The sequence below is a fragment of the Anolis sagrei genome, chromosome 3, assembly GCF_037176765.1.
Source record: "Anolis sagrei isolate rAnoSag1 chromosome 3, rAnoSag1.mat, whole genome shotgun sequence".
NCBI classification, from domain to species: domain Eukaryota; kingdom Metazoa; phylum Chordata; class Lepidosauria; order Squamata; family Dactyloidae; genus Anolis; species Anolis sagrei.
The window spans coordinates 51,168,134-51,187,212 of record NC_090023.1 but is presented as its reverse complement, the minus strand read 5'-3'; the positions used below and the strand labels follow the sequence as shown (position 1 = coordinate 51,187,212).

Sequence of the window (19,079 nt, the reverse complement as noted above, 5' to 3'; positions counted from 1 at the left end):
AATACTGTTTCCTGTGCAAAAAAACCTGATTTATTCTCCATAAAATTTGCACATGTTAAAATTGAATTGAAAACAAAATATTCTACACAAGGATTAATATCACTGCATTGAAATATTTCCTGCATTAAAAATGCTATTTTATGCATAAAATAACCATGAATGAATGTTGTGTACAGTTTGTTCTGAAGAGCAAAATGCCTTTTAAACCCCCCACATTTCTAAAACTTTTTAGTAGCGAGAAGTAAATTGCTAAAATTATTTGTTGCTACCTTTATGAAGGAACTTAATAAAGAATTACAGCTGCGGTTTGGTTTTGCTGCTGTTTGCTTCCCACTGCCATCCTAAATTCATTTTCCTTTTTTCTTGTGGGCCCTTTCCAAGCCCATTTCTCATTCAGCTTTTAACATCTTACATCCCAGATGTTTTCTTCTATCTTTGGCTTTAGACAGCATATTGTATGTCTCTTGGACCATCCTCCCCCTCCCCTCAATGTACCTAGGGGAAAAATTGCAATTCATGTCCCTTGCTCATCAGTCAGCCTTCATAGATGTTGGCAATTCTCTAATCAGAGCTTGATAGATTTATAAACAATCAGAACCAGCCTGAAATAACACATTTTGTCCCACATCAAGGCTGATTTGGAACAGGTTGAAACAATACAATACAATACAAACTTTATTACGGTCACTGACCAGCACAAAGTGGGCACAAGCACGCTGAGAAGGGGAAACATAGCTCCCCAGTGAAGAAGTTATTAAAAAGCAGATTAGAAAACAGTTTAAAATCACAGTTTAAAACACAGGTTCATGTAAAAGGTATGGAACCGAGGGGAGAAGACTGATAGGAGGGGTCAAAGCACTGGGGGAGGCACTAAAGGGGATGAGAGGGGCACATTGCAAGTTTAGTAGCATTTCCATTGTAACATGTTGCTCTATTTACATTCCCAACAAGGTGTAGGCTATAACAACCCCATAGAAATAATAATAATAATAATAAAAACAAGTTCTTGTGTGAGTGGACTAAAATGACAGTCAATATAAAGTTTAAAATGAAATTTAGCTGAATAATAGCAACCATATTTTACATGTGGAAAACTGTAATAAACAAACAACGATTTTACTGGCTTACTGTGAGTTTTTGGAGTTGTATGGCTGTGTTCCAGAAATCTTCTCTCCTGATGTTTCACCCACATCTATGGCAGGCTTCCTCAGAGGTTGTGAGGTCTGTTGGAAACTAGGCAAGTGAGATTTTTATATCTGTGGAATGTCCAGGGTGGGAGACAGGAAACAATCAGGACCAGCTAACTCCTTCTAACAAAGGATTCCTCCAGTCAGACTTTGAAGTTGCAAGGCCATTCAATGCTAATCAAGATGGCCAACTGCAACATTCATACTTGCCTCAAGCAGAAATGTTTGCTTTGGACATTCCACAGATATATAAACCTTACTATTTTCCAACAAACCTCACAACCTCTGAGGATGCCTGCCACAGATGTGGGCGAAACGTCAGGAGAGAATGCTTTTGGAACATGCCCATGCAGCCCTGAAAACTCACAGCAACCCAGAGGTTCCAGCCATGAAAGCCTTCGACAACACAACAATTTTACTTAAAGGCACCAGATTGGTATTGCTATTCCAAGAAATCCACATCCAGATTGCTTTTTATCTCTTCTATCTAAACCTCAGATGGAACATATACTTATAAAAGTACTCTAGTTCAAAGTGAAGCCCATATAGCCATAAACATAATCACATTAAGCTTGCTATTTTCCTTAGTATTTTATTAACTCACACTTATATTTTGGTTATGTTAGCAAAGGGAAAGATTGGGGTGAACTAAAGGTAATGAAAGCTATAACACACTGTACTTGCAGTTGGTGTACAAATTCTGAAATAAAATTGAACACAGCAATGAGGATTCCTCAGGTCTCAATTCCATTTTAATTTTTAATTTGTAAATTATTAAAATCTGGGGAGTTCTTTAGCTGGGAGACAAAGCGGAGCCTTTGGATGCAATTTGGGAAAGTAAGAAAAGAAGCAAGGAGGAGAAGCACGGTTTCTAAGGAATGGTGTGTAGACAGAGAGAAATATTGAGCCAAATGAGGGAAACATGCTCCAAACCTAGCCAAGAACAGAAACTTGCCACTTTGTTTGCCTGCCTGTTCCATTATAATCTATATATGTGGCCATTTTTAGTAGACATTTCACTGGATAGTGTATACCACATTAATTTAGTTACACAATATGATTATATTATGAGTCAAATTCTGGTCAGCCTTGGTAAGTCTTTTATTGATTAGAGGGAATTCCAGAAAATATTTCACACAACTACATCTCTGACTAGTCACATTTTATATAAAAACTACGTCCCCTTTGATTAATGGACTTTTCTTTATTACTCCTGCAGGGTCAGACAGTCCTCTTTCTGCTTGATGCACCACCATTAATAACCATTCCAAAAGTTTCTGCCTGTTCCTCGTAATGATGTATCTAATTTCATCCTGAATAATTGAAGCAGCACAGATTGCATTCCATCCAGCAACTGAGGAAAACGTATCGCAGAAGTCAGCCATGAAGGGCCAAAGTGCCTTTAGAAAATAATAAAGACCCCCCCCCCCCAACCTCTGAAAACATATTACATTCCCTTTTACCTTCATTACTTTTGCACAGATTCATGAAATAGTGCAAATATTATGATTATAAATCAAAATTTAAACTAATATTTTGTCACAAAATAAATCATCATGCTTCTATAATAAGAATTATCACAAACTTTTGGCTGTCTTTTGCAGAAGAATCATAAAGAGATCTATTTGCTGGAGATACAAGTCACCACAACTTAATCTTATATTCCTTTTACCTAGAAGTAAATCCCATCCAGTTATATGGGGTTTATTGGTATGTATGCTTGCACAAAATTGTATGAATACTTCCAAATAAGTAACTGTTTATAACAATGGTTCCCAACCTTTTTTTTTTAACCAGGGACTACTTGAACCAGGGGGATCACTTTGACCAAGGACCACTTGATTAGGGCCACTTTGACCAGAGACCACTTTCCAACATTAGTACCAAAAGGGTTACAAATGAGTTTTTGGTCAACTTTAGATTCGGTTTGAGGTGCTGATTCAGAAAATTGCATAGGATACAGATAGACCATATCAGCTCTAGTTTCTGATACAGAACATATGCCATGGTCAGCAACAGAGAAGAAGTGGCAGGTGGCACGAAAGGAGTGGAAATAAAATAAGATAAATAAAGAGGAAGGAAGCCTGCAGACCAGATTTTCGTCCTCATGGCCCACTGGTGGTCCGCAGCCCACAGGTTAAGAACCACTGATTTATAAGATTAGATTGTGTTTACATATTATGGTTTAAATGCTCTTGTTAAGACCAACTAGAATACAGGCACTGAATCAATGGCATTTATCTATTCAATGTCTCACAATTCTACTATTGATGTAATAGTTGTATTCCAATTGAGACTAACCAATTAGATCAAGACTTTTGTTTTTGGTCTACCACCACAACAATATTATGGAATATGGGATCATGCATGCTCAGCAGAGTTTTAATTCACTTGTTAAAATGAATTACGCTTTTCCTGGTATTCAAATCTGGCATGGATGTTAGTTTGTAGACATTCATACTTGCAGCTTCAGCAACTATCTAACACCATCTCATTGAGAAAAATATGGTTTGGGCAATATAACATAGTGCAAAGGTTACAGTGGTGACAAGCATACTTAGGATGAATATCAAAAGACATTTTCCCCCTACATCAAATCTTGATATATTTATGCTTCCATGTTCGTGCTCACTCTTCTATGTATGTACTTGATAGAAACACATAATATGCTATAATGAAATATGGATATGTACATTTGTCTCGAATAATAAGACAGATGTGATGTAATTGCACACAGAGATCTTATTGTCATAAAGATAAAATACTATGTCCCTATACATAAAGATAAAATACTATATCCCTATACATGGCTTAAAAAAATTCTTAGAGGTACTATCATTAGTCATTGTTGGAGAGTCAGCTCTGGATTAACTTGCTTTTGAAGCAGAACAATACTTATGTTCTTGCAACCACTTCAAATACTGTATGTCCTCTATTTGAATTTGCAATCCAGTGTGAAAAACCGGGACATCTGGATTTATTTTAGCAGCAAGAGAACATGACATTTGTATTGAAAATCATTCTAAAGCCCAAAGTTTAGACACACAATTATATTTTATCTGTTTTACTATACGATTTTACTAAAACTGCTTAATATAACCAAAATATAATAATATAGTAATATAACCAAAAGGAAATCGCAGCATTTCATTGCTACTTCAGGCATAAATTCCATATTAAGTTTTATATGTCTAGGTTGTGCTTATAGTTTGTATAAATGTGTTCTTTATTCAGTAAGAAGACTCACATGTACCTAATACAGTCTTTCATTGGATGGCATTGTCTTCCTTGTATTGCCTTTTAGGTCTGGAATTATCTCCTCATCTCTCCTCTAAAGTTGACAGAAGTTTTAAACAAATTTATCAATTGCTCAATTTTGTTTGGTGTGAACTGTTGATAAGTTCATCATTTGGATTTCCCTTATAATTCATAAGGAAGGGGAAAAAACCCAGAAAACTACAATTCAAAGGTAGTTCTTGAATACAACCTAACAGTATCAGTGTCTATTTCAACTTTAAAAAAAGAAAAGATCTACTTATTTTAAATGCACATTAATTAACAGTGAATCTTATTCTTAACATATATACACATCCAGCCCATTGATTTCGACATGGTTCACTCCCAAAGACTGCAAATTAAATAAAAGGTATCATAATTAAAATGTTGTAAATAGGTTTTCACATTGATTTGCATTAAATGAAGCTAATTATATTTGTTTATATTTGCTTGCCCCCAGTCTTGATAATGATAATACAAATGCACAAAATCTTTAACCACACAGGTTGCCATATACAACTGTCACCATGTAGAAAGTGCCTTGCTATATGAGTTGTGGAATTTCCATGTAAACTCTAGGTGTTCTTGTTCCCAGATGAAAGTTGCATATAGAATGACTTCATTACATGAATACTTCCAAACTTTGTCTCTGAGAGAATTAACCATAAAATGTAGACTCTTAAAGATACATCACACATTGGAGTTCTAGAGATATATCAACTATAAAAGGAGTAGACTGTTATCCATAGAACATGACATTCCCTTCATATCTTCCTCTGCAGACTCCAGAGTGCCTACAAATCTGCTCCAGAGAATTCTGGTTCAGGGAGGGAATTTGACAGTGGACTTGTCGTACCCCATGAAGAACCTCACTGTTTACCCCTAGTTAGACACTTTTTAGTTAGAGGGATTTGAATCCTCTGTCACCCCATCCTTTTAAGAATCCCCTCAGGGGTGGAACCTCAGGCAAGACACTTCTGGTTCTTGGACAAGTCAGCCTTTTCATGACTGGAAGGTGAAGAGAGAGTAAGGTTGGAAAGTCTATAAAATAGCACGTCTAGTTGGAGATGTGTTCAAATCCAGTCAGAGCTGTATTGAAGTCCAGTTAGAGTTGTATTCAAGTTCAGTCAGATCTATATTCAAGTCTAGTCCTAGTTAAATATTGAGACCATCTTAGAGACAGTTGAACATCATACAAGAAAGAGACAATAAGAAGAAATAAAGATTCAAGAACCTTCTCAGTTCATCCAGGCCTGTGTCTATCTCTCAAAGACTTTATCTCTCCTCATAAAGACTATGTAGTGAAACTCAGGAGGAGAAAAAGTCTAAAATTCTTGTCAGTTAATAAATTCTTATTTGATTCAACTATATAGTCTCTGATCTGTTCCCTGACAGCCAGTTCACTTTCCAAGTAGTTAATGTAGAGTGAGGGCAGAACAGGAGTCCTTCTTGAGGAGAAAGCATTATTAGATACAACAATTAAGATGTTGCCTAGTCCTAACCACAGTTTTGGTCTCAATTTTATATCTGAACTATTGTCTGGTTGAAATCTTTTTTCAAGAGTATATTTTTGAGGTAGTGCTGATAAAACACTTTAGTTGGTATTATCCAGCACTATAGTTTTAAGGCAAGGTCTGATCAACTGCACTTTGCTACTGAATTGCATTGAACCAGAAGTTTGCAGATTTGGACCTTACCATCGTTGAAGTTTCATTAGAGCTGTTTGTAGATTTGGAGACAGAATATTCTAAAACAATGTGATTCTGTTTTGTTGAATTATCTGAACTGATCCAAACTGAGCTAATTTCATATTAGGGTGGCTTTAAGAAAATGCTCACAAGTTCTGTTTGCTCACAGAACATTCAGCCCTTGGGACCAATCTGTCATTTGTTGATCCTTAATACAAAATAAAGGCCTAGTTCCAGTTGAGTCAAGGTGAGCGCAACATTCATTTATCATCAGGCACTCTGGACTTGTGATAACATTGCAGTAGAGAGAGATGGTAGCAAGCTATCTTCACATGACTTAGGCAATATAAGTTACTAGGTTCACAGTGCAAGAGGCGCAAGGGGCAGCATGACAATGACAATTTATGTGTGTACTTCAGAGCTTTTTACAAATTAAAAGCTCACAAGAAGCTTGTATCTCTGGAAACAGGTGATTTGAAAAATCCCAAAGGTATGACCCCTTTCAGGGCAAGCAACACGATGTTTGAACATTCTTATCTAATATGATAAAAATTTAGATTTTTTTTTGGAGCACAGCATGAGCTGGTTTGGAATGTCTGGGAAAGTGGTAAGATTGAGGGATATAAAAAATAATAGCAGAAGAAAAAGTCCAGGAACAGTTTAGGGTATTGAGAAGTCAGATTGTTTTGAACCAACTCACCTATAGAGTGCATCTAAAAAATCCATGTAGATTTTGTGTCAAAATGGAATTAATTACACCTATTACTTCCAATGTCTAGCTGCTTAGATGCTACCTTTCTATGCCTTTAGTTAAGACTTACTTTCATCTCCAGTTTCAAATTCAAACTTCTGGCTATAGCCGCTGTATCCTGTTGCGGTCCTGACTCTGATATGAAATATGTACTTGGTGGCTGGCTTGAGGCCTGTGACGATAACACTGGGAGCCTTCGACCTTGTGGAGGAATAGCTCAGCTGCTCATGCTCCTGAGAGACAAAAAAGGGGGAAAGGGGGAAATGATGTCAAGCTGAGTTGTGAAAGCTGCATAATAATAATCTTTCAGAACTAAATTTCTTATGAATGTCAAAGAGTGTTTATTAAAGGGGCGAAAGCTGTCACGAAGATGTATAACACAACCTAGCCTTGGATATATCTTAAATGTTGTGTTATCATTTATAAAGTGAGAACTGTGTCCTTGTGAATTGGGTTAGTAATTAACTGGAGTCAAAATAATATGAAATTAGAATAAGACTACATCCAAAGAAAATGGCAGCTAAAATGGCAGCTTTATATGTTGAAAATGGACAAATTAGGATTTTAATAACTATTAAGAAAATTTAACATGTAGATGTGGGAGTATTCAAATGTCCACTACTCACTTCTACCCGCAGGTAGTGCCAAAATGCCGGCGCTATCCGTGGGTAGACCTGTGGGTAAAAAGAAAAAGAAAATTAACTCTCCGTGTTTAGTTTTGCAAACTTGACATAGGGTTTTATAGTCTCACTGATTTGGGAAGTTATATCTACATCAATGTATGTATGTATGTTTATGTATTTGGTTAAACTATATAGCTCACAAAATAAAGTTTGGGAGAAAAAATACACCTGTTTACCAAGTATCTATGTATTTAGGAACTGCTTCTCATATTTCATAGGAATACAATTTTAAGGGTATACATGTATGTATACCTGTACATAACATGTCATGTCAACCCCCACAAAGTCCTGCACAGATGTCAGTTGTGGAAGTATCTCTGGGAATTTGAAAGATATGCCAACCAAGTACAAAATTTTTATAAGGCCGATCAAACTGGTAAAACTCAAGAGCACTGTAGAACCATCTAACAACTGTCCTAGCAAAGTACAAAGGGTTGGCCACCATGTGAAGAAGTCATCATAAGAACTATGGATGCAAGGATAATACAGAATAGCTGTACTCTGTATTGCCAGATTGACTATCCATCTTGATAAAATCACAGATCTTCAAGGTATGACATATAAAGAACAGAACAAAGTCAAAAGACACAGTACACAAATAAGAGGGTTGGGAACTGACAGTGATTATAACAGGCCTCTTTATTTGTTAATTACGGTTCCCTAATTGCTTATGAAAGTTACAGCTTTTTAGTAAGCAGTGCAATGAGGTCATGTGTTGACAGTCCTCTAGGAGTTCATCATAATCATGCCTATTTCATTTTGCATGTAACTGCTGATGAAATTAGTCAAAGTGCTCATCTTGCTAGGGCAACAGCTCAAGGCCTATGAAGGTCATGATTTTTAAAAATAGAATTATTCAGAATGCTGTTTGTCAGACACTCTTTGGTACCCAGTGGCTTGAATGCAACACAGTTAAGCAAGAGTCACTGTGTTGGAACTAATAGGAGATGTGTTGGTTGTGGACACAATAGATATACCTGCCTTTGGAGGGTTTGAAGAAATAACTTATGGAGCAACCGGTTCATATGCTTTATATACATTTAGAACAAGAAGCATATTTCAAATTCATTCATCAACTATCATCTCTGTCTCCCTGGATTTTCATACTTTCTATGTTGCTGAATTTCTTGTCTATAATTCAAATAAGAATAGAAATGTCCATAAGCATCCATATAACATATACCTTAGCACCTACAAGACACCATAAGAATATGGAATGTGGTTGTTTGTTTATGATAATGTGTCCATCAAGCTAACAGAAGCCTTTCTTATCCTGTTAATCATATTATCTTTGTAAAAATAAATTTGACTTAAAACATATGCAGCAAGGAATGGGGAAGAAAAACAAAGGACTGGAGCTTTGGATAGTTTATTTTTGAAATAAAGCACCATGTTGTAAAACGTATAAATACAAACATAAATTCTTTGGCCTAGCTAACTCTAATCTAATGCAGCTGAAGTGAAGTGATTTATGACACAGCAAGCTTTTTAACACTGATCAGGAGAAACAGTGCATCACCACTACTATCTCAGCAGTAGAAAATGGATGTAACAATTGCTGCATGGTTAAGTTGTACTCTGCAGGGAAAATAAAGCACCGGTGGGGGAAAAATTAAATGATCGGTGATGCTCATATTTCAAAATAGGGTAGACTATTTTTTAAAACCCTATACTGTAGGGTGTCTTCAAGTTGTTATTTATTTTTTTAATGAAGCCTAGAGTATATTATTAGATTTTTCAATAGGAATCAACATGTAAACTGAACAAGGAAGATATAAAATATTTATATACATATAATTGGAATATGCAAAGGAAACCAACAGCAAACAGAATATTATAGGGCTATATTCCCTGAAACCCAATTAAATTTTGCCTGTTCAACAAGTGTTAAGATTATGGCAAAAACAAGAAGGCAATCAGACTTTGTTAAAATTCATGTATGTTTGCAATAGAAGATACCATGGCTGAAATGCCCTTTGCCCTTAAAGCTAGAATGTACTGTAATGAAAAAATGTAATGAAAACATTCGCTTACATCGTAGAAAGCCTTTAACTGTAGGCAGATAACAACTTCCACATCTGTTTTCAAAACAAAGTTGAAGAAAAGTTTCCAAAACACTTCTAGTGTTTAGTAGGAACGTTGGTTTCCTTTTACATCTTGCAGGCAAAAAGAAAAATTCAGATCTACAACTCAAAACATTTAGATATGAATCTCTACTGTAAAACCTCTATTTCAGTGGTTCCCTACCCATGGGCCACAGCCCACTGGTGGACCGTGAGACCTAAAATAAGGTTTGCAGCTCTAGATTATTAAATATGGTTTTCTGTTAGTGAGCAGATGGCGACTACTAGATGGCATATCATCTGCATCAGAAACTAGAGCTGATGTGGTCTATCCAATGCAATTTTCTGAATCAGCACTCCAAATAACAAAACCGAATTGACCAAAAACTGATTCATAATCCTTTTGGTACTTACGTTGGAGAGTGGTCCCTGGTCAAAGTGGCCCCTGGTAAAAATGGTCCCTGCTCAAGTGGTCCCTAGTCAAAGTGGTCCCTGTTTCCTGGTCAAAAATGGTTGGGAACCACTGCTCTATTTGATAAAAATCACTCAGGGCAAGTCTACACTCTTATTACAGGAACTCAGCAATATATTCATTTTCATGAAGAAATGTACAGATAAAGCATTCCTCCCGTTTGCTTCATGACTAAGGCCCCTTTCACACAGCTGAACCCCCCCCCCCACATTTTCTGCTTTGAACTGGACTATATGGCAGTGTGGACTCAGATAACCCAGTTCAAAGCAGATATTGTGGGATTTTCTGCCTTGATATTCTGGGTTATATGGCTGTGCAGAAGGGCCCCAAGAATGATTATTTTATCAGTTTCTCTAACTAATAGGAACATTTATACTCCTTGTGGGACCAAATCCAATGCATTTAAGTAATCTAAAGCATATTTCAGAGAAACACTGTGGTCTAAGGATATCATTTAGATAGTACAGTAATTCAAGTCAACCCCCATGCAAACCCATTGGGTGGCCATGGGCAAGTCACTCAGCTGTTGAGGAAGGAAATGGCAAACCTGTGAATAAATTTTGCTAGGAAAAGTCTGTAATAGGGTCTCCATAAGTCACAGATGACTTAAAAGTTAAATAACATTTGACAAAATGATAAAAATAATAAATGAATAAATAGAGCCTGAAATCAAATGTTGTAATGTGGAGTTCAGGTTCACAGCAGTCACTCATCTGCCAGGGAAGTCCATTCAGTCCTTCCCTGCCTCTTCTGCTTCTTCCCTCTTCTCTGAATTACAGTCAGTATCTTGCTACCAAGTGTGTTCTACCCTTATTGAGCTGGGCACAACTATTCACACAATATATAACTAAACTATGATAGTCACTGCTACAGGAAGCAGTTATGGACACCAAGGGTGGAGGGTTTTAAAAACAGATTAGATAAATTATAATGAAAATTTGGGTCATCCACAACTATAATTACGGAGTGCATAGACCTACACCTGCATCAGAAGTAGTATGCATAAAATAAATAATCATAAATACATCACTTCACAGGGAACTTTTAATATGGTGATTTTAATCTGGCAAACTAGTTTCAATACACACACACACACACACTATTTTAATGTATATGGGTGTATTTATTATGTGTTTTATATCATGTTTGCCATTGAATTGTTGCCTGTTTGGAAGCCGTTCTGAGTCCCTCCTCAGAGGTCAAGAAGGACGGAGTATAAATGCTTGAAATAAATAATAATAAACAAACTTGAGATGGGAGGTAAAATGACAGCTATGCCCAGCTGCCAGGTTTCCCACTGTTTGTCACTGAGTGAATGAGATGCTTTTGGTACGACCAAGCATAGCTCTATTTCCTTTCTTCTTTCTTTGTGTATTTTTTAAAAAAATGTTGAGATTCTTCTGAGGCTATTGTTCTGCTCACATAAAGAACTATACTTTCAAAATGGTTCACAAGTAGTCTATAGATAATCTGAGACACTGAATATATGAATGTTGAGATTTGATAACTAGTTGACATATGGGGTTTCCTCAGGGAAATTTTTAACCTGATGGATGTTCAACAATTGCTAATGCTTTTCTGCCCGTGATTGAATATTAACTTTCATAAGCAAGGCATCCATTCTAATGTAACAGATAGGGCCATGGTAACCAAATATTAAATACTGGCTTCCTTAATTAAAATTGCTTGCAATAGTTTTTCACAGCAAAGATTATCAAAGTATATTGGGATAATAAATCACATGTTTTTTGCTCCCCTCTGTACTCTGGAAAAGAAGTTTGTTGCTTGAAATCAGGTTGAAATCATGAATATGCATTTCGCCCTTTGGAAGTTTTAGATTTAATTTCCAGCCAATGCCTTAGCAAAGCTGCCACAAATATGATAAAGAATACACACAAATAATTGAGCAGGGTCAATTCCACTGAAATATCACTTTAATTGGATTATATTTCCAATAAAAAGAAAGAGAGAAATCTTGATGAGAAAGTAGAAATGGGGAACAATCAGAAACTGAGAAGGCTGAAAAAGGTATTTATAAACTTGTTACTCTTTCTAGCAGAATAGTAATTTATCATATATGATATATGAAAGTTATGATAACAAATTATTAAATCTATTTCTGGTGGGACCTCAAACGAAGAATTTAAGAACAGGTGCTAAAGATGAAAGTAGATGTAATTTGTAAGGTTCAATAAAGCTGAAAGGTCAGGCTCATGCCTTAAATCAGCTTTAAAACAAACTTCAACCAGAATTAGTAAGGTGGAAAGTCTATGTTGGGGGAAAAAACATACTGAAATGCTCAAATATTGATTGCTACTTTTTCATCTGCCATATAATGCTCCAACAACACTTCTTTCCTATTTGAAAGCTTCAGAATCAATATGTCAAATGCTATGTTCTATATGCTTATGAATCTGGTCCAAAATAATGCAGGTGATGGCATTAATCTCAATTCCCACTGACATGAACAAAAGGAGATAAAGCAATCCTGAAGATAATGACAATCTCATTCTGCAACGTGCTTAAAATACCAGAAGTATTGATTTGAGAGTATTCACCTCCATTGTCTGTGTAATCTCTGGGATCTTATAAATTTGGGCTTCTTTTTCTTGGCTATAAAAAAAATCTTTATTTGTATGACCTTAGTACTTTAAATCTCTAAGCGATCACTATTAATATTTTTCACAGTTAAATATCTAGTACAGTTGACATACTGAATTCCTCCACAATTCAGTGACTGAAGATATCTTCTAAATATTTTATTGTAGAAAGGGTTTCCAATATGGCTGGGACTCTATTATTTCAGTCCCGGTAAGAGGTTCACAATTAAATAAAAGACTCACAAATGTAGCTTTTGTGGATTAACATAATAGCCATGAGGTTGAAGATGCATGATCTGTCATATATATATTTTTGATTATGTAAGTGAATTCCAGTGAAGTACAAAAGGAAATGATATAGTCTAGGGTAAGTTATCATATGACACTTCAGTCCCAGAGTCTTACCACCTCATCACACTAGAGCATTGATCCACTTTAAATCCAGTTTCTTGCTTCCTGCATGGCTTGTAGTTTAGGAAGGGGCCTTTAAATTGTTCAGCCAGAAACATCCTGGGCCTCATTAAACTACAAACCCCAGAATTCTGCAGGAGACAGACACAGGATTTAAAGTGGATCCATGATCTAGTGTGATGAGGCTAACCATAATGGTCAATTGTATGGAATGCTGGAAGTTGCAGTCTAACAACACAATTTCCAACTGAATGTAGTTCATCATTGACTTGCAAAATGTAAGATGATGTAATAGTTTAACAGTGGTCTTGTTTACAATGTGGCGTAGTGGTTTGAGTGTTGGACTAGAACTCTCAAACCACTGGAGACCAGATTTCAAAATCCCAGCTTGGCCTTGGGAACCCATTGGTTGGGTATGAGAAAGTCTCATGTGCAGAAGAAGGCAAGGGCAAATGCACTCTGAACAACTCCTGCCGAGAAACCCCTGTGATAGTTCACCTTATAGTTGTCATATGTCAGAAATGACTTAAAGGCACACATAAGCAACAGTTTACAAAAGGTCATTTCCATATATATGCAGGCATATGTCTTTGCAAGTATTACTATAGGCAGAAATTTAATGACATTAATGTATGCATGTATGTATGGGGAGTTGCATTAATGTATCATTGCAGAACATTTTCAGAGATGGAACAGGAGAGAAAGGGAGAGCGTAAGAAACTGGGCCTTGAAAACTAATGCAATTCTGTGCCAGCAAATTCCAGACGGTAAGCCACATTAATGTTTTACAGAAAGAGGCTTGTTGTTTTAGTGCCAGCAAGGAATACCTGAGGAGGAATCCTGCTGTATCTAACTAGAAGTTGGGCACAATTAGCACACATGTAAGTACAACAGCCAGAGAACAATAGAAATCTGCTGTAATTCAGCACTACTAGAAAATGCTCTAGTGCATGTACATAGTACCTACGAAATCCCAAACAGACTGTGAGGATGTAGTAAACACGTGTATATAGTTATGGAATGATATATTTACTTTGAAATGTCTCCTTACTTTTAAGCACATCTCTGCTAATATGGTATACTGATATAAAAGTCTTGAACAGGTTTTTGATGAAAAACTGAGAGCTATCATTAAGAAAATAACAGTTTGTACAAGGTCACTGCAAATACATGATGTATCAGTTGAGTAAAATATCTACTAAAACATAAAGGTTTTTATGAGTAGCAGGTGTATTCCTGCAAAAGACTATAAAGCTATTAAGTGCTCAGTAAGGAATACAAAATAACAGGTTGTTAACTGAACTGCTTTGACAAGAGCATGGAGAAAGGACACTTCAAAATCATTAGTAAAGCCTGCAGAAAATGAAGATAATCAATATACTATGACTGAGTCAAAAAATAGATTTAAGTCAAAAAGACTCAATAGCTTGGATCCTCAGACAAATAAGGAACTTAATAGAAAGGTAATTTCATATTATCTCCAACCAGTGGTAGCCACATTCTCTCCACCCACTCACAAGCCCATCTGGAATATTGGGAAAGGCACTTATGAACAATGTAGATGAGATAAGGTTCATAGGGTGACCAAGGGATAAAAAAAAAGAAAACCTTATTATTTTGACCTTCTTTAAGTCAACATGTTAGAATTCCAGCCCAATATAGGACAACTGCTAAATTCCCACAAGATTCTACCATCCTACATTGTTGGGAGGTCCTCTGATCCTTTGGAATAACTTTTCAGAGGAAAAGAGTTATCTTTCCTTTTGTTAATTTCCTAAATTAAGTCAAAATGATTCAAAATGGGCTTAGACCAATAACTTATACTAATTTAATGTGCAATACGTTATTATTTTTTCAAACGCAAACACACAAAAATGCAGCAAGAGCCATTTGCATATGTATATGATTATGGGCTAGAGTTGATCCTCTCCACACCAAAGGGCTTTCTCCTTTCCAGTTTCAGTCCCATTTGAATAATTCATTACAATCAACAGATCAGACAAAAACAAGTAGAACTGAACAAACAATATCGATGACAGCATCCCTCCCTAGATGCTTATAGTAAATAAGAGTTGGTGGGCCCCAGTCCTAGCAGCATTATTCACGTGCATAGATCGGTTTGTATGTATACCAAAAGACTGGGGGCTCGCTATTAGCTTGCTAAGTGTAATCGGAAAGCTGTATGCTCATCACCTCCTTCAAAAACTATCAATCTGGATGGAAGAGGAAAACCTTCTGGAAGACAAGCAGGCAAATTTTAGACTAGGAAACTCTAATGGAGATCATGGTATAGTTTTATACCATCTTATAGATTAATATTCATTTAGGACCAAGGGAGCCCTTTATACAGCCTTCAATGCCTTTAAGTTTGCATTTGATATGATTCCCCGAGACAGGTTGCAGCAGAAATTGTAGCTAACTAATCTTGACAGGCATCTGTTGATTTTGATTTGTAACCTTTATGTGAAAACATGTTTGAAAGTGAGATGTAACAGGGTAGGCCACTTGACCAAGGCCATCCCAACATATGCAGGTATAAGACAAGGATGAGTGCTAGGACCTCCTTTGTTTAATATTTACATTAACTCTTTAGCTAAGAGTCTTTCTGATTCAAATTTCCATCCTCCTAACCTAGCAGGAAGACCCTTGACAGCCCTCCTTTATGCAGATGATGTGGTATTTCTCTCTTTAACTTGCATTGGCTTGTGGTGATTACAAAATGCTCTGGTAGTCATTACAGAACTAAAAAGCTAATTATTAACCAGAATAAGTCCAAAATCCTAGTGTTTACTAAGAACCAGAGTATACATAAGTGACAAATAAATCATCATCCAATTGAGAAGGTAAAAACTTATAAATATTTGGGAGTGATTTTTCAAGCCTTGGGCTCCTGGAAAGCTCAATCTACCAATGCTATTTCAAATACTTAGAGAAGTATCAAGTCACTTACATCCTTCTTTTTTGTTAAAGGTGTACATCATGTTCCATCAGCTATACAAGTCTTCAGTGCTAAGGTATTGCCACAGATGCTATATGGTACACAGTTCAATGCCGATTAGCTGCATTATAGTCACACAACTTGGTCTATATGGCATTGGATTACACTGCAGTGTAGACTCATATAATCCAGTTCAGTGTAGTTAATGTGCAATATGAAATTACATTATATGGCAGTGTAGGTCCACTTTCACAAATATGATTGGAAGTCCTGACACCAAGCTTATCAATGATTCTGCTGATAACAGGACACTGGACTTCAGTTTTGTGCTGTATATCTCAGCTATTCTGACTATTGTTTCACCAGTTTTTTAAGGAGATCTGCAACATGGAAATGGTCATTTTCTTTCAGAGACAAAATCCAGTTTTGAAATATTGATGGATTAATGTCAGAGAATGCTTGCTTTAGCAATATGTACAAACCATCTCAACAGCATAACTAACACTATATGCTTAGCATTCTCTGTACAAAAAGGCACTTTGCAAGCAGGATATAAAGATTTATCAGTGTTCATTACTGTCACTGTTGAGATGATGGGATTTTTTTTCACTATTCTCCCATAAGTGACAGAATAAAGAGAAATTGGAAGCATGACTGATTCACATTACAACTTTTGCTCTGGTAGATATCCTTGTTCCCTGTCAAACCACGTGTGTTTATCTGTAATGAAGTAGTTATGAACTTTTCTCCAAACACTTAGATCTCATTTTATGTGCTAACAATATAGAAAACTGTTTGAGACCACTTTACTATGTGTGAAAGCCAGGCATAAAATAACAACTGGCCAGATATAGTGAAAACAGCCATACACAATGGAGACCAATTATTTTAATAAATCACTAAATAAATAATGATTTATTATTATTTTAATAAACACATATAGGCTATATTACAATCTACAAAAGAGGGGAAATATAATAACATGGTGCTTTGAGGGGTTTATTTCATTTTAGTCAAGACCTACTTTCTCATAGTACTTGATCTCGTAGTCCAGAATGGCTCCATTAGGAAAATCAGGCTCTTGCCATGAGAGGGCAATGCTGTTTTGGGAAGCCCAGTCCTTTCTGACCATACCTATCAAGGACGGAGCTGAAATGAAAAGGATAACTATAGGTTAAAGACAATGCAACATATTTAGGATATAAAAAAGGAAGTAATTTGGGGTGATGTCCAAAGTAGATAATCCGGATCACACTGACAGATTCGAGATACTGGATCATGGAGGGAATTCACAGCTATGCATTACTAAACTTGCCATTAAAAAATTATATAGATCTATTCCAGAAATCTGTTGCTATGTAACTTAGCAAGTAAATTGCATTTGAGTACTCCAATGCCCCAGGTTTACTATACTTTATGCCTACATTTTGAGTTTTTCTTGACAGACTGCTCATTTATAAAGTTAAAAAAGAGAAATAAATAGGTAACATTACTCCTGGAATATTGTGAAATAGTGTGGGAGATTACAATTGTTTATATATTTTTATCAATTTAAAAAGTATTTGGACTGCTTTAGAAAATTATTCAAAGGAGCCAAGGTTCCTACAAATTCTTGAAAATATATTTTTAAAAAGTTATTAGTTGTATGTTTAATTCCAATCCCAACTAAGTATTAATTGCAGTTATTTGTAATGGCTTCCACCCAAACCTGGTTACAATATAAATGCTGATACAGAAGTATATAATGATGTATGTGTGCAAGACCATTTAGTCAAATAGAACAGCTTCCTCCTCTGGAATTAATGGGAAGGAAAGGTCTACCAACACACTGAGAATCCTGGGCTACTGTAAACATTTTCAAGTTAGGTGAATCAAACATAAATCATTATTTAATTATTATGCATATTTCATTTTTGTTGTATAAGATGCAATGAATGGGAGTTTTCAAGATTTGTTCACATGTGTCATTTCTGAAGTGCTACTTATTATATTTGTTATTATATCTGTACAACACTTACTTTGTAAAGAATGTCTTGAATGAAGCAACCTTGTGTGTATGATAGCTGTTGAGTGTTTAAATCTCTTTACAGCTCCCAATAGTGAAGAATTGTTGAGCTTGCCAAGGATGACCACAAAATTTACGTTGGTTAATCAGGCCACAACTGTTATTGATCACAGCTGAGAAGTTGGCTTGGGCATGGGGCATAGATACTTTGACCAATCAAACTGACTGCTACTCAAGCAGACTTTCATCCTGCAGCCTAATTATCGTTTGGCATTCAGAGAGTGACAGACTGGAATCACACACAGACATAAGCCACTGTTTTTTTATTGTGTCAGAGGCAAATTGAGAAAACTGCAAGTCACTTCTGGCATGAGAGTATTGACTGTCTGCAAGGACGTTGCCCAGGGGACACCTGGATATGTTACCATCATGTGGGAGGCTTCTCTCGTGCCCCCACATGGGAAGCTGGGGCTGGCAGATGAGAGCTCATCCCGTCTTGTGGATTTAAACCACCGACCAGGCATGTAGCCGGGGGGGGGGGGGCTCGGGGGGCTTCAGCCCCCCCCCCCCCCGAAATTCTCATGGTGGTTCGCGAAAAGGCCTTACTGGTGCATTATTTAAACGGTTATGTTTATTCATATCATGATCTGATCACCATACTCAATATATCCCATATGCATGGGGGTATTGGGGTAATTATACAAAAGGTTTGCTAGGCTAGACCCTCTTTCACTCAGACTCAGCCCCCCCGAAACTCAGCCCCCCCGAAACCCCCCCTGAAATTTTTTAGCCCCCCCCCCCCCCCGAAACGAAATCCTGGCTACGGGCCTGCCACCGACCTTCAGGTCTACAGGTCAGCAGTTCAGCCAGCACAGGGATTTAACCCACTGTGCCACCATGGCTCCTTATAAGCCACTGTGAAGTTCCCTGATTACTGATATTGAGTTGGACCATGCCTCCGAGCCATGCCAATTCCCTCCATTTTTATCTAGTCTCATGTCCAAC

The 19,079-nt window shown here is 36.7% G+C and overlaps 1 protein-coding gene across 8 annotated transcripts in view; it reads right to left on the bottom strand.

Annotated features, from left to right (window-relative positions):
• Positions 1–19,079, bottom strand: part of EPHA6 (EPH receptor A6) — a 524,480-nt gene that overhangs the window by 164,826 nt on the left and 340,575 nt on the right. For 2 of the 8 annotated variants that reach the window (XM_067466657.1, XM_067466658.1), the window contains exons 6-8: positions 17,094–17,218; positions 7,529–7,576; positions 6,973–7,135 (exon numbers count right to left, since the gene is read on the bottom strand). The exons of 1 other annotated variant lie outside the window; for it this stretch is intronic. In XM_067466657.1, the coding sequence (XP_067322758.1) occupies positions 6,973–7,135; positions 7,529–7,576; positions 17,094–17,218 (336 nt within the window). Of the gene's footprint in view, positions 1–6,972; positions 7,136–7,528; positions 7,577–17,093; positions 17,219–19,079 lie in introns of those variants that run through there. 5 more of the 8 variants (XM_060770613.2, XM_067466662.1, XM_067466660.1 and 2 more) reach the window with 4 other exon arrangements.